At 45.9% G+C, this 24,844-nt stretch overlaps 5 protein-coding genes across 8 annotated transcripts in view; 3 read left to right on the forward strand and 2 right to left on the reverse strand.

The window, feature by feature from the left end:
- LOC308486368 (uncharacterized protein) overlaps positions 1 to 3,288 on the forward strand; it is a 42,516-nt gene extending 39,228 nt beyond the window's left edge. The window contains exon 2 of the mRNA XM_081023172.1: positions 778 to 3,288. Coding sequence (XP_080879298.1) covers positions 901 to 2,031 — 1,131 coding nt within the window. The 5' untranslated portion in view covers positions 778 to 900 and the 3' untranslated portion in view covers positions 2,032 to 3,288. The remainder of the gene's footprint in view (positions 1 to 777) is intronic.
- Positions 1 to 4,917, reverse strand: part of LOC308486366 (uncharacterized protein) — a 76,936-nt gene extending 72,019 nt beyond the window's left edge. Inside the window, exon 1 of the mRNA XM_081023170.1 lies at positions 4,720 to 4,917. The gene's annotated coding sequence lies outside the window, so the exon portion shown is untranslated. The remainder of the gene's footprint in view (positions 1 to 4,719) is intronic.
- LOC308486315 (uncharacterized protein) overlaps positions 1 to 24,844 on the forward strand; it is a 126,644-nt gene that overhangs the window by 91,177 nt on the left and 10,623 nt on the right. The gene's annotated exons all lie outside the window — the stretch shown is intronic.
- The window catches only part of LOC308486201 (uncharacterized protein), a 74,671-nt gene that overhangs the window by 18,660 nt on the left and 31,167 nt on the right, over positions 1 to 24,844 (reverse strand). The gene's annotated exons all lie outside the window — the stretch shown is intronic.
- Positions 1 to 24,844, forward strand: part of LOC308486292 (uncharacterized protein) — a 72,848-nt gene that overhangs the window by 3,856 nt on the left and 44,148 nt on the right. The window lies entirely within an intron of this gene.

A 24,844-nucleotide genomic window follows, 5' to 3' on the forward strand; every position in this document is an offset into this window, starting at 1 on the left:
TATCTTTCACTATCTCCCTCGCCTTTTGCTTGCCTTCTCTCTCCCGCTATTTGTAAGGCCTCGTTGGACAGCCACTTTGCTTTCTTGCATTTCTTTTTCATTGGGATGGTTTGCGTTGCTGCCTCCTGTATAATGTTGCAAGCCTCCATCCATAGTTCTTCAGGCACTCTGTCCACCAAATCTAAATCCTTAAACCCGTTCCTCACTTCCACTGTGTATTCCTAAGGGATTTGATTTAGATTGTATCTTACGGCCCAGTGGTTTTTCCTACTTTCTTCAGTTTAAGCTTGAATTTTGCTATAAGAAGCTGATGATCTGAGTCACAGTCAGCTCTAGGTCTTGTTTTTGCTGACTGTATAGAGCTTCTCCATCTTTGGCTGCAGAGAATATAATCAATCTGATTTTGATGCTGCCCATCTGATGATGTCCATGTGTAGAGTCGTCTCTTGTGTTGTTGGAAAAGCGTGTTTGTGATGATCAGCTTGTTCTCTTGACAGAACTCTATTAGCCTTTGCCCTGCTTCGTTTTGATCTCCAAGGCCAAACTTGCCAGTTGTTCCTTTTATCTCTTGATTCCCTACTTTAGCATTTCAATCCCATATAATGAGAAGAACATCCTTCTTTGGTGTCATTTGACATGATAGGATTTTCATTTCCTAAAAATTGGGAACATGGGGAGGACATGGGAGAATGTAGGAAATGTTGAAATAAGAGAAGGTGCTAATGGCGGTTGATGTGTCCTTTTTTCCTTGTGTTCTCTTTCCTGAAACCCAAACAGGATTTGCTTTCTGCCCACTCTGAAAAAGGTGATGGAGAAGACAGAATTGCGGGGGACAGGGCACCTTTCGTTTCATTAGGAATAGCCATTAAAATGTGTTAAATGTGGAATATGCTTCACTGAATGAGCACACGTAGTTCACATCAACGAACACAAAAAGGAAAGAACCCATTTAAAGGTATGGAGTGTGGAAATAGCTTCTCTTTCAATGCAAAACTTAGAACACACCAGCGGACTCACAGAGAGAGAAAACGTTTTACGTGCAGGGAGTGCGGGAAGAACTTCAGTCAGAGTGGACACCTTAAATTGCACAAAGGGACTCATACAGGGGAGAAACCATATGAATGCATGGAGTGTGGGAAGAGCTTTAGTGATAGTGGAAGCCTTAGAAGACACCAACGGACTCACACAGGGGAGAAACCATATAAATGTATCGACTGCGGAAAGAGCTTTAGTGATAATGGAAACCTTAGAAAACATCAGCGGACTCACACAGGGGAGAAACCATTTAAATGTATGGAGTGTGGAAAGAGCTTTAGTGATAATGGAAACCTTAGAAAACATCAGCGGACTCACACAGGGGAGAAACCATTTCAATGTATGGAGTGTGAGAAGAGTTTTAGTAATAGTGGATGCCTTAGGAAACATCAACGGACTCACAGAAGGGAGAAACCATTTAAATGCATGGATTGTTTAAAGAGCTTCAGTCAGAGTGGAGACCTTAGAAATCATCAACGAACTCACACAGGGGAGAAACCATTTCAATGTATGGAGTGTGAGAAGAGTTTTAGTAATAGTGGATGCCTTAGAAAACATCAACGGACTCACACAGGGGAGAAACCATTCAAATGTATGGAGTGTGAAAAGAGCTTTAGTTATAGTGGAAGCCTTAGACAACACCAACGGACTCACACAGGGGAGAAACCATATCAATGTATGGAGTGTGGAAAGGACTTCAGTCAGAATGGAAACCTTAGATCACATCAACGGACTCACACAGGGGAAAAACCTTTTAAATGTATAGAGTGTGGAAAGAGTTTCCGTTGTAATACAAGCCTTAGATCACATCAACGGACTCACACAGGGGAGAAACCATTTAAATGCATGGAGTGTGAAAAGAGCTTTAGTGAAAATGGAAGCCTTAGAAGACATCAACGGACTCACACAGGGGAGAAACCATATAAATGTATGGAGTGTGGAAAGAGCTTTAATGTTAATGGAAACCTTAGGAAACATCAACGGACTCACACATGAGGGGAAACCATTTCAATGCATGGAGAGTGAAAAGAGTTTTAGTAATAGTGGGTACCTTAGGAAACATCAATGGACTCACACGAGGAAGAAACAATTTAAATGCATGGAGTGCGGAAAGAGTTTTAGTGATAGTGGAAGCCTTAGAAGACATCAAAAGATTCACACAGGGGAGAAACCTTTTAAATGTATGGAGTGTGAAAAGAGTTTCCATTGTAATACAAGCCTTAGATCACATCAATGGACTCACACAGAGGAGAAACCATTTACATGTGTGGAATGTGGAAAGAGCTTCAGTCAGAGTGGAACCCTTGATTTATGTCAACAAACTCACACAAAAGACAAACCATATAAATATCAGGAAAGTAGATAGAGGTTCACTCTTAGTGGAAGTTCATAATCAACAGACTCATGGACAGGAAGAACTTTAAGACTTGAAACCCTTCAAACTATCAACAAACTCAGAGAGGAGAAGCAGTTTAAATGAAAAGGCTGCAAAAAGTGCTTTATTTATAATGGAGTGATTAAGGAACATCCAGGGACTCTCACATGGGAGAACCCATTTAGATGTATGGAGTGTGGGACGTCTTCCTCTCAGAGTCCACTCTGAGCAATGAACTCAGCAGGAAATCATTCCTACAAGCATGAGGTATATGTGAAGTTCTGGTGTTTATATGTAAAACTGTATAATAATGAAATAATGAAGGCAGCATTTCACAATGGTGAGTATAATTTTAGATGAAAGTACCTTTGGTTTTTGCATCAAACTCTGTCACCTCCCCACCGCATGATCTCCAAACACTTCTTCTTGTCCAGAACTTCATCCCTGCCTCCTGCGTGTTCTGAAGAAAACTTGAAATACTGAAATTGAATGGGAGATTTCCCCCCCAAGCCTAATTTCAAGAGGGGGAAGGGGGGGCTGCAGGTACCAGGGAAATCTCCTGGGGGGCCCATCTTCACTCATGAACCCCATGGGGCAACCCCAGAGCTCCTGCTCATTCTGGGGTTTGAGGAAGATAGTATTTTTCCATAGTCCCAGAAGTTTTGCTTCAATCATGCTTCTCAGGAGTTTTCCTACCAGAGGACCACAGTGCTGTGGCTGCTGTTGTTGTCATGGACTGGCTGGTGAGGGTGGGGAGGTACCAGCTGGGGGACCCACAAGGGAAGAAGGCTCAGATCCTGGGGACTGGTGGTGGGATGGCAATGAGCAGAAAGAGGGAGAAAAGGGAGCAGAATGGGAGAGGAGGTGTTGCAAAATGAAGAGGATACAGGGTTTGGTGAGCAGGAAGAGTCTGGGGCAGAGAGCAGTTCAGGCTCAGAGGGAGGAGAGGAGGGGGTCAGGAGACCCAGGGGAGGCTGGCTGCTGAAGCATCCAGGGAGACTCCTGCTGCGACCAGCGCATGCCTTTGAGTCTGGCAGTTAGAACTCTTAGAATGTGGGGATCCCAGTTTTCAACCAAAGCAAAAACCCGCTAGCCTTTTCCCAGGTCTTTCCTGACCTGACAGTCGTTCGTCTTCTTTACGACGGACTCTACAAAGTCCTTCTCCCTCCCTTTATTTACCATGGGGTCCCAGCACCCTTTTCTGCCTCTTACACTCTAGGGAAAAGAGTCCTTTTCCATTGGACGCCTGGCAGCCCAGTGCCAAATCCGGCTGCTCCAGAGAGAACGGAAAGGAACTGGAAACGCCCTTGCGCTCTGACGCGCACCAGTCACTTCCTTCCAGATCTTGGTGCTGCCGGTGCAGCTGCATTTACGAGAAAAAGAGAAATTGGAAACCGAGCCCAAGTCCCTTGCTATCCAAACTGGCCACTTGGACCAGCACATAAATCTGCTTTATCTTCTTCCTTTTTTCTGTATTTTCTTCCTTGGGAAAAAGGAAAAGTTTCAGATCTCAGGTTCCCCGACAGGGAATGAGAGCTTTGATTGGCGTTCTCCCCTTGCAGTTAATTGCCTCTCTAATTGCAGAACCCCAATTCTCCCATTCTCCCCTCCCCCTCCTAGCTACCTCTTGCCAGAAAGGCTGGGAGTGAAGACCGTAAGCAAAAGATATAGCAAAGGATGAGAATCTTGGTTGCTGGGTGTTTCAGAGAATCCCGCCCACAATCTTCTCCATTCCTAGACTCACGTCCTCATGCGCTGCTTCTGGCCAACCCGAGGTCTTTTACTAGATTAATTTATGGCTGGCCTGGGGCTGAAAATAAACTACCAAAAAAACTAAATTACTGACAAAAAACCTCACAATGGAAGAAAAAAAAGAACTTCAGGAAAAAACAGGCCTGGAAATTAAAAATAAGGTTAAATACCTAGGGATCTGGATTTCAAATAAAAGTTTAAATGTATATGAGGATGATTCTAGTAAAGTATGGAAAGAATTTTTAAAAGAAATATATGGAAACCTGGACCAAACTCCATCTCTCGCTCTGGGGAAGAGTCTCGGTTGTGAAAATGAATATCCTCCCCAAAATGATTTTCTTATTCCAAACAATGCCCATTTTAGGAGAAATGGATTGTTTTAAGGAGTGGAAAAGGGAAATATCTAGATTTATATGGAGTGGAAAGAAACTGAGAATTAAACACCAGTTATTAACAGATCAAAAGGAGAGAGGAGGTTTTGCATTGCCAGATTTGGAATTCTACCATGCGGCGGCAGGATTGGTTTGGATAAAAGACAGGATTACACTAAAAGATACTGTCAGGGGTTCAGGAGCAGAGGCAAGGGCAAGGGAGGAAACAGAGAGCGAGGGGGAGGAGGCAGAAGAAAAGATGAGTGATGACGACGACCCGAGATCTCCGAGTCTTTCCAGTGAATCAGAAGATTCACAGAAAGGAGCACCAGTGGCCAGGGCAAGGGGGGAGCCTAGGGGGACACCCCAGGAAGATAGAGCCAGAGGGGACTCAGAGGGGAGCAGTTGGAAATCGGGACCAGCGTCACCGCCAGAGAGCAGGGAAGAAGAAGGGCGCCAGGGATCAAGCGCTGGCAGCTCACAACAGGGGGGAGGGCACGAGTCAGGAGTGGCCACACCTCCATCGGGGAGCGAAGAAACGGTCAGACGGAAGGTGGAAGGTTTGGCGCGCGCGCCAAGTTCAAATGCACAGGAAGGTGGCGCAGTAGGCAGCCCGGAAAGGGAGCCAGGTCCTAAAGCCCGGCGCAAGGAGACAGGAGGGTCCGGGGGGTCGGCGTCAGAAGAATCCCGGATGGAAGAGACCCCGGGGGGCAGAGGGACCCAGAGAAGAACAGTCAGGCGGAAAAGGTGGAGCAGGGCTAGGATATTAAGTTGGTGTACAAGGGGCGGAGACTCAGACGGAGCTTCGCCGATCTAACCATGAGACGTAGAGTTGCACGCAGCAGATTGAGAATGGAAACTGTAACTCAATAAAGACTTTTATTTAATGATCGCTGGCTAGCGTGATCCTCTGTGAGCTAGGATCTGGAAGCAGCTCTGACAGTAAGCTCCGTCTCTAAATTGTGGGCATCTACAGCCTCGCGGAGAGGAGAGAAAGCGGGTGCCTACTAGCGAGCTCACGAACGGCAGACAACATGACGGCCGAACAGCAGATAGCGGAACTCAGAGAAGCAGTGACACGACTGAATGCCGAGGCTCTTGCATCCAGGAAGAGAGAGGAGGACGCAGCTGCCGCCTACAGGGATCTCCAGGTCAGGTTGGAAGTGCTTACGAAGCAAGGGCAACTGACACCCAAACCGGAGGGGATTGGGTTGGGGAGACGAACAGGCGGTCTGGTCTCTCACTTCGATGGGAATTTGCAACAGTACCCCAACTTTAGAGCAGATGTAATGTGTGCACTGCAACTGCTGAACAACGACTTTAGAGATGAGCAAGAGAAGGTGGGATTCATCATGTCCCATTTGCATGGAGATGCTAAAGCATGGCTGCGCAATTTGTGGAGAGATAAGGATCCGGCGCTCCAAAATGCGGATGCCTTTATTAAAGCGATGGATGGGTGCTTTTTATCAAGCATAGACGTGGATCTTGCTCGGAAGCAGATACATGGACTGAAGCAAGGGAGGGCCAGCGTAAGGCAGTACCATGCCCGCTTTTTCGCTTTGGTCAGTGCCCTGGAATGGGACAGAGATTCGGCTCCAGTAAGAGACCTGTTTTGGGAGGGATTGCACAGCGCGGTTAAAGATGAAATTGCGAGGGGGGAGAGACCCCGGACCACGCAGGAGATCGTTCAGAGGGCGCTGGCGGTGGGGGTGCGGCTGGAAGAACGTCCGTGGAGCAGGGACGAAGGGCGTGGGGGGCGCGAACCAGCCAGGGGCTCCTCCTTCCTTCCCAGAGAAGCAGCGCGTGCCCAATTCACGCCTCCGCCAGGAGGAGGAGCGGAACCTATGGAGGTTGGAGGTGCAAGGGCTCAGTCAGCAGCCAGAGCCCTAGCACCGGCACCAGTGAAAGCGAAGCCTCCTAGAGGGAACAGGAAGTGTTACATCTGCGATGATCCACAGCATATGGCGAAAGAGTGTCCCCAGAGGCTCCACAAGCACACTGCAGCCTCAGCAATGGTAACTGCAGCAACGCAGCAAGGAGAACCACAGCAGGGAAACGACGGAGTCTGGCTGGAGGAAGAGGCACTGGGGCCCAGCCAGACGTGTCTGTGAAGCAGTCCCCAGAGATTTTACAGCCCATGGACCCCCTCCCGCCCAAACCAGTAGTGAAGCTCACCGCATCTCTCCAGCTGCCCAATGGAATCACCATGGACGTGCCAATCACCATTGACTCAGGAAGCAATGCGGACTTTATAGGGCAGGACTTTGTCGACCGGCACGCCATACAGTTGCTGCCTGCCACGCTGCCCCTGCAGGTTGTCACGGTGGATGGCAGGGAGCTGCTAGGGGGGCAAGTGGTGAAGCAGACGCCACCAATGGTGATGCGACTTGGGAATCACAGGGAAATCATCAGCTTCAACGTCACTCAACTATCGGACACGCCCATTGTATTGGGCATGAGTTGGCTGGACAAGCACAGCCCGACGCTGGCTTGGTACCAGAGGCAGCTGACCTTCGGCTCTTCCTTTTGCGCTGAACACTGCATCGTGCCCCGGCAGGAAGGAGAGGAAGAGGAGTCACAGCTGCAGCTAGGCACGCTGCAAGCGGTCCCCCACAAGTACGCAGAATTTTTGGAGGTTTTCTGCGAGAAGGAGGCAGACAGGCTACCCCCCCACAGACCATATGACTGCAAAATTGACCTGCTGCCGGGGGCGGCGCTGCCCAAAGGGAAGCTGTATTCCATGTCTGAGGACGAACTGCAGGAACTCAAAGAGTTCATAGATCATAATTTGGAGCGCGGTTTCATCCGGGAGTCCAAGGCAGCGGGGGGCAGTCCTGTATTCTTTGTTAAGAAGCGGGACACGCCCCAAAAAAGACTTGTAGTGGACTATCGCACCTTGAACAGTGTGACCAAGCCATCGGACTTCCCCATGCCCCGAATCGACGACCTCCTCGCAAAGGTACGCAAGGGCAGCGTGTTCACCAAGTTGGACCTGCGAGGGGCGTACAACCTCATTCGCATGCGGGAAGGAGATGAGTGGAAGACAGCCATGTTCACGCCCCTGGGCACCTACGAATATAGAGTTATGCCGTTTGGATTGCAAAATGGCTCCCACGTTTTTCAAGCTTTCATGCATCACGTGTTGGCGGGGCTCCTCTACAAGACGTGCATCTGTTTCTTGGATGACATCCTGATCTTTTCGGAATCGCAGCAGGAGCATGACAGGCACGTCAAGGAAGTGCTGAGCAGGCTACAGCAGCATAGGCTTTACGCCAAGCTGGAGAAGTGCCAATTCGACGTGACGGAGGTGGATTTCCTGGGCTACAAGTTGTCTGACAAGGGGCTCGCCATGGACAGCGCCAAGGTTCGAGCAGTGTTGGATTGGAAAAGCCCACGCAACCGGAAGGAGGTCCAACGGTTTGTCGGCTTCGCGAACTTCTATCGCAAGTTTATCAAAGGCTTTGCCATGCAGACAGCGGCCATCACGGACACGCTCAGCTCCAAGAAGAAGAAGTTCATCTGGACAGAGCAGGCGGAGCAGTCCTTTCAGGCACTCAAGCGTCTCTTTGCGTCGGAAGAGCAGCTGCTTCATGTCAACCCCAGCAGGCCGATGAGGGTGGAGACAGACGCTTCGGACAGAGCCGTGGGAGCAGTCCTGCTGCAGAAAGACCCGCAGGGGGCTTGGAGGCCGGGAGCGTTTTACTCCAGGAAGCTCAGCAAGTCTGAACGGAACTACACCATCTGGGACAGGGAGTTGCTGGCCATTCATGCAGCATTCAAAGCGTGGAGGCACTTCCTGATCGGCGCCAAGCACACGGTGCAGGTCTGCACGGACCACAAGAATCTGGAGCACTGGCGCACGGCACAGTTCCTGAACCAGAGGCAGATACGTTGGGCTGAGTTCTTTGCGAACTTCGACTTCCGAATAGAGTATGTCCCGGGGGACACCAACATCATGGCGGATGCTCTCTCCCGTAAGCCACAGTATCTGGAGGAGGCAACGCCAGCGGCCGCCATGCACATCTTCGCACCGACAGTGTGGGCGTGCGCTGCGGCAACAGTTGACCTGGAGGCGGTGCGACGAGCGTTGCAGGATGACTCCTTCGTGCAAGCAAAGATGGCAGAGGTGCACAGGGGCACGGCAGCGACCGACGAGTTCCAGCTGCGAGATGGATTGCTCATCCGTAAAGGGGCCATCTACGTGCCGGGAGACGAACTTCGCGCCAAGGTACTGCAGCAGCTGCACGACGCGCCCACTGCCGGGCACTTTGGCAAGGAGAAGACGGTGGAATTAGTCGCCAGAGACTTCTGGTGGCCCGGAATGAGAGGGGAAGTCGCGGACTACGTGGCGAGGTGTGACACCTGCCAGAGGGCCAAACCAGTGCACAGACCGCCGGCCGGACTGCTGGAACCGCTGCAAACTCCGTTCGAACCATGGGAGAGAGTGGCCCCGGACTTTGTCACGGATCTGCCCAGCTCGAGGGGCAAGACAGCTGTGCTGGTGGTGGTGGACTTGTTCTCCAAGATGGCACATTTCATTCCGTGTGCGAAGGTGGCCACGGCGGAACAAACCGCCAAACTGTTCATAGACCACGTGTTCAAGGTTCACGGTCTGCCGCGGTCTATTCTGTCCGACCGAGGGCGACAGTTCATCTCGAACTTCTGGCAGAAGCTGATGGGCTTCCTGAACGTCAAGATCAACCTGGCGTCGGCTAGACACCCGCAGACCAACGGGCAAGCGGAGCGAGTCAATGCCATCATGCAGCAGTACCTGAGATGTTATGCGAATCAACAGCCTGCGACGTGGGTGGATTACCTGCCTCTCGCCGAGTTCGCCTACAACAACACGAAGCACGTGTCCACGGGGGTCACGCCGTTCTTCGCCAACAACGGGAGGCACCCCAGAACCTTCCCGGGACTGGAAAGAATGGGGGAGGGGGAGCCGCAGACAGCAGATGCGTTCGCGTCGGAGTTGCAGGAGGTCCACGATCAGCTGCGGCGGCACCTGGAGCTGGCTAAACACGCATACAAGGTACAAGTGGACAAACACAGAAGGGTTGGCGAAGAGATCCATGTGGGAGACTGGGTCTGGTTAGCAGCCCACGCAGTGCCGGCCAGGTCGTTGGCGAAGAAGAAACTAGGGCATAAACAACTGGGGCCCTACCAAGTCGAAGAGCAGGTCAACACGGTGGCTTTCAGGCTGGCGCTTCCGGAGGGTTCCAGGATGCATCCGGTGTTCCACAGATCGGTGCTCACTCCCTACAAGGCACCTCACAGGTTTCAGGAACCAGGAACGGCACCGAGTCCGCTCCGAGAGAGAACCGGGCAAGGGGGAGTGGCACAGGAGGAGCGCATCAACGAAGTCACGGAGATTTTGGACTCCAGATGGGGGGAAGAGGGGGTAGAATACTTTCTCGCCAAGGAGGGCACCCCGGCCAGTGCCAACAGCTGGGTGCCGGGCTACGCTTTAGACGAACCTCTGCTCAAAGAAGAGTTTCATGCCCTCTTCCCACATAGGCCCATGCCAGCAGACTTTTTCGACGACTGGCTTTTCACGCCCACGCTTTCAGCCAGCACGTTCCGGGGGTTCGACTCGGACGAGGAACCGACACGAGACGCCCGTTCCCCGGAGGGGTCACCCTCGGGATCTGCTTCAGAACCCTCGTATTGGTGGGATGATCGACCAGAGGAGCAGTTCCGCAGAAAGTGGCTGGAGGGTCCAGGGCGAGCAACGTCTCCAGAAGGAAGCGAGGGAGAGACGGACATGGACGTTTTCGGGGACGACCCGGGTTTCGAGCACGGCGGCACAGAGATGGAAGCGGAGGTGACCGTCGTCGACGAGAGCAGGGAGGAAGAACCGGAAGACTTCAGATGGAGGCCCGCCACGGGGAGCGAACTGTATCCGACATTCGTCCCCCGGACACGGCAGCACCCAGCTCCCGCACCGGAAGGAGGGGAGGGGGGAAGAGGGGGCTTCGAGGGGGGGATGGATGTCAGGGGTTCAGGAGCAGAGGCAAGGGCAAGGGAGGAAACAGAGAGCGAGGGGGAGGAGGCAGAAGAAAAGATGAGTGATGACGACGACCCGAGATCTCCGAGTCTTTCCAGTGAATCAGAAGATTCACAGAAAGGAGCACCAGTGGCCAGGGCAAGGGGGGAGCCTAGGGGGACACCCCAGGAAGATAGAGCCAGAGGGGACTCAGAGGGGAGCAGTTGGAAATCGGGACCAGCGTCACCGCCAGAGAGCAGGGAAGAAGAAGGGCGCCAGGGATCAAGCGCTGGCAGCTCACAACAGGGGGGAGGGCACGAGTCAGGAGTGGCCACACCTCCATCGGGGAGCGAAGAAACGGTCAGACGGAAGGTGGAAGGTTTGGCGCGCGCGCCAAGTTCAAATGCACAGGAAGGTGGCGCAGTAGGCAGCCCGGAAAGGGAGCCAGGTCCTAAAGCCCGGCGCAAGGAGACAGGAGGGTCCGGGGGGTCGGCGTCAGAAGAATCCCGGAAGGAAGAGACCCCGGGGGGCAGAGGGACCCAGAGAAGAACAGTCAGGCGGAAAAGGTGGAGCAGGGCTAGGATATTAAGTTGGTGTACAAGGGGCGGAGACTCAGACGGAGCTTCGCCGATCTAACCATGAGACGTAGAGTTGCACGCAGCAGATTGAGAATGGAAACTGTAACTCAATAAAGACTTTTATTTAATGATCGCTGGCTAGCGTGATCCTCTGTGAGCTAGGATCTGGAAGCAGCTCTGACAGATACGGACCTATTAGACTTGGAAGGCCACGAGAATCGGTCTGGATGACCAGACATTTTTTATGTATGCAACAACAGCAGCAAGGATACTTCTCGCAAAACACTGGAAAACTCAAGATCTACCCACACTGGAAGAATGGCAGATGCAACTGATAGACTACATGGAACTGGCTGAAATGACCGGCAGAATTCGTGACCTGGGAGAAGAGAGGATTGAGGAGGATTGGAAGAAATTTAAGAATTATTTACAAAAGCATTGTAATTTGAGTGAATGCTAAATAAGATGCTAGACCAAAATAACTGAGCACCACTAAATTTAGAAGTTTTAAAGAAAATAAGTAAGACTGTGAAAATTTAACTCCTTTCGAGAATTATAAGATTATGAAATATAGAAGGGATATAAGAATTTAAATAAGATGATAAATTGCTGACAAAATGTTACAACGATGAAAGTGGGAGCGGGAGATGTGAGGAAGTCCAAAGAAAATGTGAAACTATGTTAAGACAAATGTTATATTGTTTATTATGTTTACTTTTATTGTAAAACCCAATAAATTGCTTTAAAAAAAAAAAGAGAGAATCGGTCTGGATGGCACGCTTCTTTAATATACGAAAAAGTGAAGGTCCACAGGGGATTTTTGAGCCATGTGATAAGGAAATCGTGATATCTGGAATAATATCTGGAATAAATATAAAGGACTACTTGAGCCAAAAATACCCTTGTGGACATCACCAAGAGAAGCCATATACTCATATTTGAATATTTACAACTAGCAAAACTGATGGGACGAGTTAGAGGAGTATTGAACCAGAAAATATTTGGAGAATGGAGAATATTTAAGGATTATATAAGATCATATTGTACCAACCACACCATGTTAGCAGAACTTGAGTGATACTTGTAAACACAACTAATACTGTTTGTGGAGTAGACGGGAACAATATTAAAGAATATAAAACTTGGGGGGGCAACGGCAGTATAAACAGTACAATGAGAATGATTGGACGACTCGTTTTGTCAGAAGTCTTTTTTATTTAAGTGTTTAAGTATTAATTAGGAAGATTAAATTTTTTAATGCACATAAATCTGCTTTTTCTTCTTTCTTCTTTCTGTATTTTCTTCTTTTCTTTTTTCTTTAATTTTCTTTTTGCAGTATGAGATTGTAAATTCTTTGTATATGTGTGTAGTTTAAACCAATAAAGATTATTTTAAAAAATAAATAAATCTGTGGCCGGCCTGATCAAGCGTTGCTTCCTCTGATTAGCCCCGCTGGAACTCCACTTCTTTCCAGACCCTGGGGTCACTAGAGGACTGGTGGCTCCTCCTGGCAAATGGCCTTGTGCGTGCTGGATCACCAGTCCTTCCTTGCCCCCCTTGAATCCAGGCAACCGAAGGTCCCATCTGGGGTGCCATGTGTTGTAAACAAAAGCTGCCCTTCTTCCCTTATGGGGGACACAAGAGCCCTTTATAGAGTCCCTTGTAGGTTCTCCATCGGTAGGAGGAAATAACAGAGGCCAACCAGAGACTATTGAGAAGCAAAGCAGCTAGTAAGCCTGATCTTTATTGATCTGTTGCAACAGGGTGCTCCCCTGATGAGGACCTCGAACCAAGGCGTGCCTGCCCTTATATAAACATTTTAAATTCCCTGCCCTGGAGCTCCAGACCACCCTTGCATTCATCACAGAAGGGGTGTAACCCAAGACCACCCCCCACAAACATACCTACATCACAGAAAAGGTGGACTGCAACAGAAATTTGAATGTTCTTGTCTTTTCCTGTCTGCCAGGTTATCTGATAATGCCTTATCTGATTCCTTTTCCTGGTAGTCTGGCCATTCCTTTGAGATGGTGATTTCCCAATTCCTGAGACAATGGGAAGGTTCCCTCACCCCCTCCCTCCTTGCAGAGAAAACATTTGGTCAGTTTGGGAGTCAAAATGATTTCAGGTCGATCTTCCTGTGCTGCTCCAGACATGTGGTCCACATATCTATGTATGTGCTTGGTTGGTACATTTATGAACATTTATTATATATATAAGACTTTAATTTTTTTATTACAGGATTCATCCAGTCCAGCATTTCGCATGATGAATTCTGCATCTACGTTAAATAAGCAGGGAGACAATATACAGCCTTGTCATACTCCTTTCCCAATTTTGAACCAATCAGTTGTTCCATATGCAGTTCTAACTGTAGCTTCTTGTCCCACATAGAGATTTCTCAGGAGACAGATGAGGTGATCAGGCACTCCCATTTCTTTAAGAACTTGCCATAGTTTGCTGTGGTCAACACAGTCAAAGGCTTTTGCATAGTCAATGAAGCAGAAGTAGATGTCTTTCTGGAACTCTCTAGCTTTCTCCATAATCCAGCACATGTTTGCAATTTGGTCTCTGGTTCCTCTGCCCCTTCGAAATCCAGCTTGCACTTCCTGGAGTTCTCGGTCCACATACTGCTTGAGCCTGCCTTGTAGAATTTTAAGCATAAGCTTGCTAGCGTGTGAAATGAGTGCAATTGTGCGGTAGGTGGAGCATTCTTTGGCACTGCCCTTCTTTGGGATTGGGATTCATGTGTTGCAGGAACCCCCCCCTCCCAATCATTCAATTTGTACATAAACGATGACACACACACAAGACATACGCAATGCTTCTGTTATAAATTCATAGAAAATCAGCCATACATCGGATCTGCACCGTTCCACTTTTATTTTACACCATGAGGGAAGGACTATCAAAGGGGGGAGACTTGACACAAGGCAGCCATAATTCCCCAAGCCTACAAACACGTCCGCAACGTCCGCAGATTTCTGTTGGGATACTGCCAGGGAGATAGCGTCCATCTGAGCCCCAAGCCGGCTGCCGGACGTCCATCGATCTCTGTAGCCACGCAGATCCAGCAATTAGCGACACGAAGCCTTAGAAATAGACTGCCACATTCCAGGCTCGTGCACATCCTTTATCAGCAGAAACACAGCCAGAAAGCTTGCACCGCAGAAGAGCAGAAGAGCATATTTACAGACTTTATTTAGCGTTGAACAGAACAAAGAAAAACATGACCGTTCTGAGTCAGCATCTCTGCCCGACTGAAATCGAAAGGAAACAGCAAGCATAAACATCCTGTGAACAGGACATGCGCAGACTCTGTTACTCACAAAGCCTGCTCCCTTTTAAGGTGGAACGGAAATATCCCAACATCCTCCCCCTTTCCTTTTTTTTTTTTTTTTTTTGCATTTTAAAATTTTATTGATTTCCCATTATTTATACATTATATCCATATTTCAATACATCTCATACATTTTGAACTTCCTTCAGCGTCCTTGACATTCATTCGTATTTATATCTTTAAAACACATTCCATATTTCATATTGCCATTCGTTCCTCCCTTCATACATTATTTCTATTAAACAATACTTATTAGTTCTTTACAGTGCCTCTTTAAATCCCACTAGCGTTGTATTTACAAAACATTTATTCTCCAGATAACCCGCAAATTTCCCCCAGTCCTCAATAAACTTTTGATCCTTAATATATCTGATTTTCCCTGTTAATTTATCCAACTCGGCGTATTCTGTCAGTTTTACTCTCCACTCTGCTACCGTAGGGATTTCTTCCTGCTTCCACTTCTGAGCTATCACAATTCTGGCTGCCGTTACCGCATACTGGAAGAGTTTGCCGTCCTTTCTTCTGATGTCCTTTCCCACAATACCTAATAGAAAGGCTTCTGGCTTTTTTACAAAAGTATAACTTAACATCTTTTTCATTTCGTTATAAATTTCATCCCAGAAGCTTTTAACTTTCTTACACTCCCACCACTGATGATAGAAGGTCCCTTCCTTTTGTTTACATTTCCAGCATTTGTTATCTGTCTTGTACATCTTAGCCAGTTTTACAGGTGTCATATACCACCTGTAGAGCATCTTCATCACATTTTCCCTCAGTAACGTGCATGCCGTAAATTTTATGTTCACTCTCCATAACTTTTCCCAATCCTCCAGTTGAATGTTATAGCCGAAATCCCTTGCCCATTGTACCATCACTGATTTTACTTCCTCATCCTTCGTATTCCACTCTAACAATATTTTATACATTTTTGACAGGTTTTTATATTCGTTGTTTATTATCTCTTTTTGGAATGCCGATTCCTTTTCCTCGTAACCCCTTTCCCTCACCTCTTTTTTAAACATTTCATTTATCTGAAAATAGTGCAGCCAGTCATATGTGAATACTTTAACCTGATCGTATGATTTTACTTTCCACTTCCCTCCTTCATTAATAACCATTTCTTCATACTTTCCCCACTTTTCTCTCATATTAACTTTCTTTACACTTATTATCTCCAACGGGGATAGCCAATGTGGAGTTCTCGGTTCTAATATATTTTTATATCTGTCCCAAACCTCTATTAGTGGACCTTTAAAAATGTGGCTACAAAATTCCTTATGCACTCTCTTTTTATCCCTCCATAGATACGCATGCCACCCAAATCTGTTATTATGCCCTTCCAGATCTAGTAATTCTTTGTTCTCCAACTTTACCCATTCTTTTATCCAACACAAACATGCTGCTTCGTAATATAGTCTCATGTCTGGTAGGGCGAAACCCCCTCTTTCTGTTACATCTGTTAATAACTTAAACTTAATTCTGGGCTTCTTTCCTTCCCAGACATATCTAGAGATCACCTTTTGCCATTCTTTAAAGTTTTTTGTACCTTTTAATATGGGTATCGTTTGGAACAAAAATAACAACTTTGGGAGCACCATCATTTTGACCATGGATATTCTTCCCCAGAATGATAGTTTCATCCTGGCCCAGACCTCCAGATCTTTTTTAATTCCATTCCAAACCGGGGTATAGTTATTTTGGTATAAATCGATGTTTTTGTTAGTAAGCCAAAGTCCCAGATATTTAACCTTTTTAACAACCTCAATTTCAGTTCGTTGCTGTATTAATTCAATCTTATCCTGATCTAAGTTTTTAACAATCATTTTTGTCTTACTCTTATTCAATTTAAATCCTGCTAACTTCCCAAATTTCTCCATCTCTTCCAAAATCTCCCTTATACTCTCTATAGGTTCTTCCACTGTTAAGACCACATCATCTGCGTAGGCTTTAACTTTGTATTCATTTGAACCTAATGTTACCCCTTTAATTTGTTTATTTTGTCTTATTGCACTTAGTAAGACTTCCAAAACCACAATAAAGAGCAACGGCGAAAGCGGACATCCCTGTCTTGTTCCTTTGGATATTTTTATATCTTCAGTGATGACATTATTAATTATCAGTCTCGCTTTCTGTTCTGTATAAATTGCCTTTATACCATTTAAAAACTCTTGGCCCACCTCCATAATTTCCAAATTTTTCAACATGAAATCCCAGACTACATTATCGAAGGCTTTCTCCGCATCTACGAAGATTAGGCTGGCTGGTTTATCACATCTATCGGAAAGATATTCAATTAAATTAACTATACTTCTTGTGTTATTTCTTATTTGCCTGCCCGGTAAAAAACCCGCTTGGTCTTCGTGTATAATTTTTGTTAGTATCTTTTTTAGTCTTTTGGCTAGGATTCCGGCAAAGATCTTATAATCCGTATTTAGTAAAGAGATGGGTCTGTAATTCTTAACTTGGGTTAGATCCGAATCTTGCTTTGGAATTATTGTGATAAATGCCTCCTTCCATGTGCCTGGGATATCTCTTTCCTTTAGGATGTTATTCATCACGTCAATTAACGGAGTCATCAATGTGTCTTTCATTTCTTTATAGTAGCTCGATGTAAACCCATCTGGGCCCGGTGCTTTCCCTCTTTTCAATTCTTTTATCACTTCTTCTACCTCTTCTCTACATATTGGGGCATTTAGCTGTTCCTTTTGGTCTATTGAAATCTTCCTCACCATCTTTTCTTTTAAATATCTTTCTATTTTTTTTTTAATGTTCCTTTCTTTATTCCTATATAGTTGCTCATAGAAGTCTACGAATCCTTTTCTAATTCTTTTCGGGTCAGTTGTTTCTTCTCCGTTTATTTGTATTTTGCTGATTGTATTTTGTTCGTTCCTCCTTTTAACTTGCCAAGCAAGCCATTTTCCTGACTTATTGGCGAATTCAAAGTTTTTCTGTCTTAACCTTTTGATATTCCACTCAACCTCTTTATTTATTAACATAGCAAATTGAGTTTGGAGGGACTTTATTTCCTGCATTATCCTTTCATTGTTCGGTTTTTTAATCAATTTTTGTTCATTGTCCATAATCTGTCTCAAAATCTCCTTTATCCTTTTTTCTTTGTTTTTTCTTTTCCACACACTTTGCTGAATAAAAAGGCCCCTCATTACTGCCTTACTTGCATCCCATACCACACTTATTTTCACCCCTTTGTCTAAATTATCCAAAAAATATTCAAATAGTTTCTTCCGTATTTTTTCAACGAACTTTTGATCATCCCATAAGTTATCGTTCAACCTCCATCTGAAGGTTCGTTCTTCAGCTCCCTTCATCTCCATTTCTATTGGGTTATGATCAGAAATGACTTTGGCCTGGATTTCAATTTTTTGAATTCTTGGTGTCAATTCATTTGATATCCATATTTGATCTATTCTTGACATTGATTGGTTCGGTTCTGAGTGATATGTGAATTGTTTCTCCAGAGGGTGCCTAAGTCTCCAAATATCTATTAAGTTACAATTCTTGGTCATCATAAAGAATGTCTTAGGTAACTTTCCTTCTTTGTTCTTCGTTTTTCTTAGTCTGTCCATTTCAGTTGAAACCACCCCGTTCATGTCTCCCATTATTATGATTTTCTGATCCATGTGTTCGAATAGCTTCTCTTCCAATAATCTAAAAAATTCTGTTTTGTTTCCATTTGGTGCGTAAATCCCGACTATTATCAAAATTTCACCTTGCCATTTAATACGAACCGCTATTATTCTTCCTTCCTCATCCTTAAATAATTGGTGGGATTCAATTTTATTTTTAATGTAAAGTACTACACCTCTTTTTTTCTCTTTATCCGAAGATATAAATTCATTCCCTAACCTCTTATTGATGAGAATTTTCCTGTGTTTCTTGGCCACATGTGTTTCTTGAAGGCATATGATGTCCAAGTTCTTCTTTTTTAGAATACGTTCAATTCCATTCCGTTTTTTCTTATCGTTCATTCCATTAATGTTCCAATTCCATAATTTTAGCGTCATTTTCCTTACCACTGATCAAATTTAAATTTTAACCTATATCCTTTCTGTCTCTTCTCCTTCTTCCTCTTCTTCGTCTTCCTCAAATTTTCCTCCGTTCTGTTCTTCTTCTTCTCCCAATTCTGGTTCCTCCCTCAGTCTTAGTCCTCCTTCTGCTCCTTTAGTCTCCTCCTCTCCCTGTTGAAGCTCTTTATATCTTCTTGTGAACTTTCCTATTTCCTCGGGACTTGTCAATCTTCTTTTAACTCCTTTGTAAAAGAATGAGACACCTTCCGGAAATTCCCATCGAAAGTCAATCCTATTTTTCTTAAGCAGTTGCACCAGTGGTTTGTAAGGTTCTCTTCGTTTCAGCAGCCTTATTGGGATATCTTTAAATATAATTATGTAGTTTCCATCGATATATAATCTCTTCTCTCTATTCCTTTGCAAAATCAGGTTTCTCATCTCTCTATCTTTAAACGTAACTAAACAGTCCCCTGGGAATTTCTTTACCCTGTTTGATTTAATTTTCATTCTGTATACATTTTGTATTGTCTTCGCCACATCTTCTTCCGCCAACTCCATCCACTGCGCTATTTCCTTTGTTAGTCTTTCTTTTATATTTTCATTTTGTACTTCCGGAATTTGCCTCAATCTTAGATTAACTTCTCTCTGTTTTAGTTCATTCATTGCAATAGAATCTTTTATTTCTTCCTGCATTTTATTTAAATCTGCTATCTCATTTCTCATTTTTTCTTCTTCCCGCTTCATTTCTTTCATTTCCTGTTTAGTCTTTTTTAATCCTTCATCCACTCTTTTTGAGACCTCCTTGATCTGTCCTTTCAGTTCACTTACTGTCTCCTCAATCTTTTTGTCCATTTTCCCAATTTTATTATCTACCTGTTCTAATTTTGTCTCTAAGTTTTTCTCACTTTGTTTTATTTCTGCAAACATCCTCAGTATTTCTGTTCTAAATTCTGTTTCTTGTTTTGAGGCTCTCCTATCTGTTGGGGTTCCCCCCTCCGCCCCTTTTTTTTGCGTATGCGACATTATCTTAAATCTCAAAATATCGTATATTTCCACTGAGTATTTCTTGTCTTTCCTATCCTTCCTATACAAATATTCTTATACTTGCTATTAGATAATATTAAATTAACCGCCAAAAGTAGTATGTACAACCCTATATAGAATGACAACAAATGACAACAAATAACCAGAAATCAAGGTACTACCAATCGCAACTTCTTTAGACAATTGCCTCCACTTAATATGTTTAAATGTTATCCCTTCCCCCTAAACTTCGAGGGAAAGTAGTTGTTTGTTAGTTCTGATAGTTATTCTGTTTATAGTCTTCTTGCCCCTATTCGGGCTAATCCAACCAACGCTTTGGTAAACACAGTCCCGATTTGTAAATTTGTAAATCCAAGTATAGTTCAGGTAGAGATAACAGAAATTTTGGGAGAACTCCACTTATAACTTCAGAGGTACTCCAAATTTAAATGTTAATTTGAGTATAATTGTCAATATTCATGTTAATTGTTCCTTAACCAAATATGTTCATACTAAGTAGATTAATGAGTTTAGTCCAACAGGAGGTGAGGTCTCTCCGGAACAGTTATCTTCTTTACTTCGTTTAGCCTAAAAAGCCTCCACTGAGGTTTTCCAGGATTAGGGTGTATTATTTGGTTTACGCCACAGGAGGGAGTCAGCCCCTTTCAAACTTAGGAGGAAGTTTCTTAGTTAGTTTTTTTCATCTACCCTCCTTATATTCTTCACTCTTTCAGTGTCTTATAAACAGAGGTAACGAAGAAAGTTAGTAAATAAGAGGAAAACCCCAAAACGTCAACCCAAAGTACTTCAAAGTGTTTTGTCTTCTCTTTATATACGTCTTTTAGAACCACTTAATATGGCGTCTGAATCTCCTCTCCACCCCCGCTTAATATGGCGCTGGAAAATCTTCTTAATGCCTTAGCTTCTTCACATAAATCTTAACAATAGTCCTCTTTATATTTCAGTTACCTCAGTTACAGTGTCGACTGGGTTTTCTCTTCTTATCACAACACTTCTCTGCTCCCCCTTAGCTTTCTCCCTTTCTCCTTTATCTTTTGGAGAAAGTTTCTTTTTAACTTGAGTAGACGGGAGAGACGGAAACAGTAGCCGCTAGCGGTAACTTACTTTCTCTTTCGGCTCTGCATGCAGCGCTGCGTCTTTTTCAATGAAGTCAAGCCGGCGCTGAACTCGGACTCTTCTCTTTTTACTCGGAGACTTCCTTATCTTTTCCCCTCTCACGTTGTCATAATGACTAAGTTCTGGATCCGAGTTTCTTTATATCGAGAGCGGGGCGCTAATCCTTGCAGGCTCGGGGCTTCGCTGGTTCGCCGCTATAATGGCTGCCCAATTACCCACTGCTCGTTCTGTCGCTCTCTTCACCTTTATTCAAAGGCTACCTGACGACCGGACGAACAGCTTCCAGGCACTGCCGGGCACCTAGACCTCTAGACACCCTCCAGAGGCTTAGCAGGAGGTTTTTTTCGCCCTAAAAACCTCCAAATTCGGCTGAAAAAGCTAGGGCTCTCTCCGCAGAAAAAACCCTCGCCTGCAGCAGGTTCCGCGCTCCACCGGAAGTCCATCCTCCCCCTTTCCGTGTAACCTGTAGTACCTGTGGTTCAACCCAATTGCAACCTTTGTACATAAACCTTAAGTTGTTCTTTGTTAACAACCTTAGACAACAGATCAGCAGGAATTTCATTTCCTGGCATGTAGGACACCTGAATCAGTCCTTTCTGAATACACTCCCTTGCACGATGTAGCTTAATCTGCAAGTACTTGGTTCTTTGCTTGCAACTCTCGGAGTTCAGCAAAGCCAAACAAGATCTATTGTCTTGATACACTTGTACAGGACATTTCACAGAAACCCCGATGTCCTTAAACAGTTGCATCAACCATTCACAATCCATGAGTGAAAATGACAGGGCATTGAGTTCTGCTTCACAGGAACTTAGGCTCACTGTTGTCTGCTTTTTGCACAGCCAGTCAAACAGGCAGTGGTTGTACATGTAGCATACTCCAGAAGTGCTTGTACCATCCGTGGTGTCACTTCCAAAACTTGCATCAGCAAAGATTTCAAGACCTCCAGTCTTCTGACTGGTGAACCTCAGCCTGTAGTGCATAGTCCCTTTCAAATAGCGGGCTATGCGCTTCAGAGCTTTCCAATCCTGAACCGTAGGATTGTTGGCATGTCTGCTAAGCAGATTACAGCTTACAGCTATGTCAGGTCTTGAACATCTGGCAATGAAATTCAGCTTGCCTAGAATGCATCTGTACAGCGTTGTGTCAGAAAACGCTTCAGCAGTACTGTCTACCTGGTAACCTGTCACCATCGGTGTGTCTGCTGGGTTTGCATCAGCCAAATTCAACCTGGTTAACACATCAGCAATTTTCTGTGTTTGGTGTACCAGAAAATTACCTGTTTGGTCCTTCTCCACCTGCAGAGAAAGATAGTTGGATACCTCACCAAGATCCTTCATGTCAAAGTGCTCCTTCAGCTGAGCTAGGGTGCTTTGGTAAAAAGCCTGATTCTTCCAAAACATCAGAAGATCATCAACAAAACATAAACAATACAGTTTGTTTTGCCCCTCCTCCTTGACAAACACACATGGATCAGCTTTGCCCTGGTGAAAACCTAGAGAAAGCAATGTCTCAGTGAGCTTGGTGTTCCAACACCTGGCACTCTGCTTAAGACCATATAAGGATTTCCGCAGTTTACAGACCATTCCCTTCTGTATCTCCATCCCATCAGGTGGAAGCATGAACAGCTCCTCGTTCAAAATCCCGTACAAAAAAACTGTATTAATGTCATGATGGGAAACATGCAGTTTCTCCTCCGCAGCGATCTTGAGCATCAGCCGAATGCTCTCATATTTGACGGTGGGAGAGTAGGTCTCATGGTAATCCTGTCCTGGTACCTGTGAAAAACCTCTGGCAACCAATCTGGCTTTGTGTCTGACAACCTTGCCATTCTGGTCTGTCTTGGCCTTGAAGACCCATTTGCTGCCAACCAGTCTCATTCCTGGGACTACCGGTACCAGTTCCCAAGTTTGGTTCCTGTTCAAGGAATCAACTTCAGCCTTCATGGCATTAAGCCAAGGCTCAGCATCTTTAGAGGTTAACTCCTGAACTTCTTTGAAGCTTGAAGGTTCCCACACCTTCTCTGAGCTACTAAGAACAGCAGTTGCTGTCTTAGCAAACTCATCAGCATACCTCTTTGGAGGTCTGCCTTTGGTCGCCCTTTCAGACCTACGTACTAGACGCAAGTCTTCTGGACTCATCTCCTCCTTCTTAGGAGAAAATTGACCAATGGTGAACAGTGGTTCTTCCAGTTCATTGTCAGACGCATCAGATGGTCTGACTGAGGCCTTTGCGCTCTGGTAGTCTGCTGTGTCATCACTGTCACTGACACCAGCAGCAGCACCGCCCACTGAACTGGAATCCGAACTCTGATCATCATCATCATCCTCATCATCATCATCCTCATCCTCAGCAGCTTCCTCAGCTTTAGCTGCTTGCTTGACATCACCGTCATCCTCCTCTGGGTAACTCTGGAAAATTCCCACATTTCCCCCCCACTTAGGATTGTACTCAACACTCCTTGTGAACTTAATGGACTTAGAGTTAGTCATCCATACCCTGTATGCACCTTTTTCGTATCCCATGAACAAACCATGTGCCCCACGCTTCCCAAGCTTGTTGGTTTGTGGGGAGTGTACCCACATGTCAGAACCAAAGATTCTCATGTGTTTGGTGTTGGGTTTCTTGCCAAACATCTTCTCATAGGGGGTACAGCCAATGGGTGATGACAATCTGCGATTAAAGGAGTAAACCAAATTCCCCAAAGCTTCCCCCCAAAACTTATCAGGGAGATTGGCATCATGCAACAAGGTTTTCATTCCTTGCAGCAATGTCTGATTTGCTCGCTCCGCAAGCCCATTCATCCATGGCGATCTGGGCGTTGACATGTCATGCTGGATTCCCTTCTCAGTCAGGAAAGCTTCAAACTGCTGAGAAGTGAACTCCCCGCCTCGATCGGTAAACAAACAGGCGATACGTTTACCGTGCACATTCTCCAACCAAGCACAGAATGCCTTAAACTTCGGAAACGCTTGCGATTTCTGTTCGAGCAAAAACACATGAATGTACCTGGAAAAAGAATCAATTAGAACCATGAAGTACCTTGCTCCTCCTAAAGAGGGCGTAAGTGGACCAACCAGGTCCGCATGCACTAGCTGGTAGGGCTTGGAAGCCTGCCTGCTAGATTCCTTGCCTTTTGGAGCAACCTTCACCTTGTTCTCTGCACAAGATACACATTTCATGTGAAATTTACAGGGTTTGATGTTCAAACCCTCAACCACCTCTGGCATCTTGGCCAGTGCCTTCCAAGAGAGATGACCAAACTTTCGATGCGCATCGTGAATGCAACCTGCATGAAGAACTTTGTTAGTTTGTGCAACACAACAAGAATCAGCATTAGATACAACAGCAGTGTCATCATAAGTTATATGGAACAAACCATCCATAAACTTTGCATGCAAATAGTCCTCTTTGCCTTTACTGATGACACAGACGCTCCTCTTGAAGGAAATCTGAAAACCACGCCCAGTAAGCTGTGGGACACTTAGCAAATTGCTTGCAGCGCCTGGAACATAAAGTACACCGCTGATGGTTGTGTGCAAACTTGCAAGTTTCACAGTCCCTTCTCCTGCGATTTGCAACGTCCTTCCGTCAGCCAGGTGGATCTCACCTTCCTGAGGCTTGAAGGAGATGAACAGGTGGCGATCCTTCGTGACGTGGCGGCTCGCACCTGAATCGATAATAAATCTGCCTTTGGCTGTTGGAGCAGTCTTTTCAGCAAGCAAACCCTTGTTTTTCACCGGCGTGGGATTTTGCAGCTTGCCCCCCTGCTGCTCCTGGCCACCAGACGTGCCTTTAGCCTTTGGTGAAGCTGTGCCAGCAAACATAACCTTGTTTTCCACTGGCGTGGGCTTTTGCAGCTTGCCCCCCTGCTTCTGGTCAGCAGACGTGCCTTTAGCCTTTGGTGAAGCTGTGCCAGCAAACAATGCTTTGTTTTTCCCTGGCGCGGGCTCTTCACCCTCCCTCTGCTTCTGGCAATCTGCAGGCATCTGTCTTTGTTTACCTTTGCCTTTCCGGCCTCTGCAAAGGCGATGACCTTGGTTCCCACGAGAAACAGAGCTCTCAGCTGCCGACTCCTTGGCTCCCCCTGGAGGCTGGAATGCTGCCTGGGATGACGTGACGGTCAGCTCCCCCTGCAGCTTGCAACCGGTGCCCTCAGCATCCCTGCATTCACTCGCATTCTGGGAAACAGCTAGGACCTCCGATGCAGTCAAACTCTGGG

The sequence above is a fragment of the Podarcis pityusensis genome (genome assembly GCF_964106645.2).
Source record: "Podarcis pityusensis genome assembly, chromosome: 10".
NCBI lineage: Eukaryota > Metazoa > Chordata > Lepidosauria > Squamata > Lacertidae > Podarcis > Podarcis pityusensis.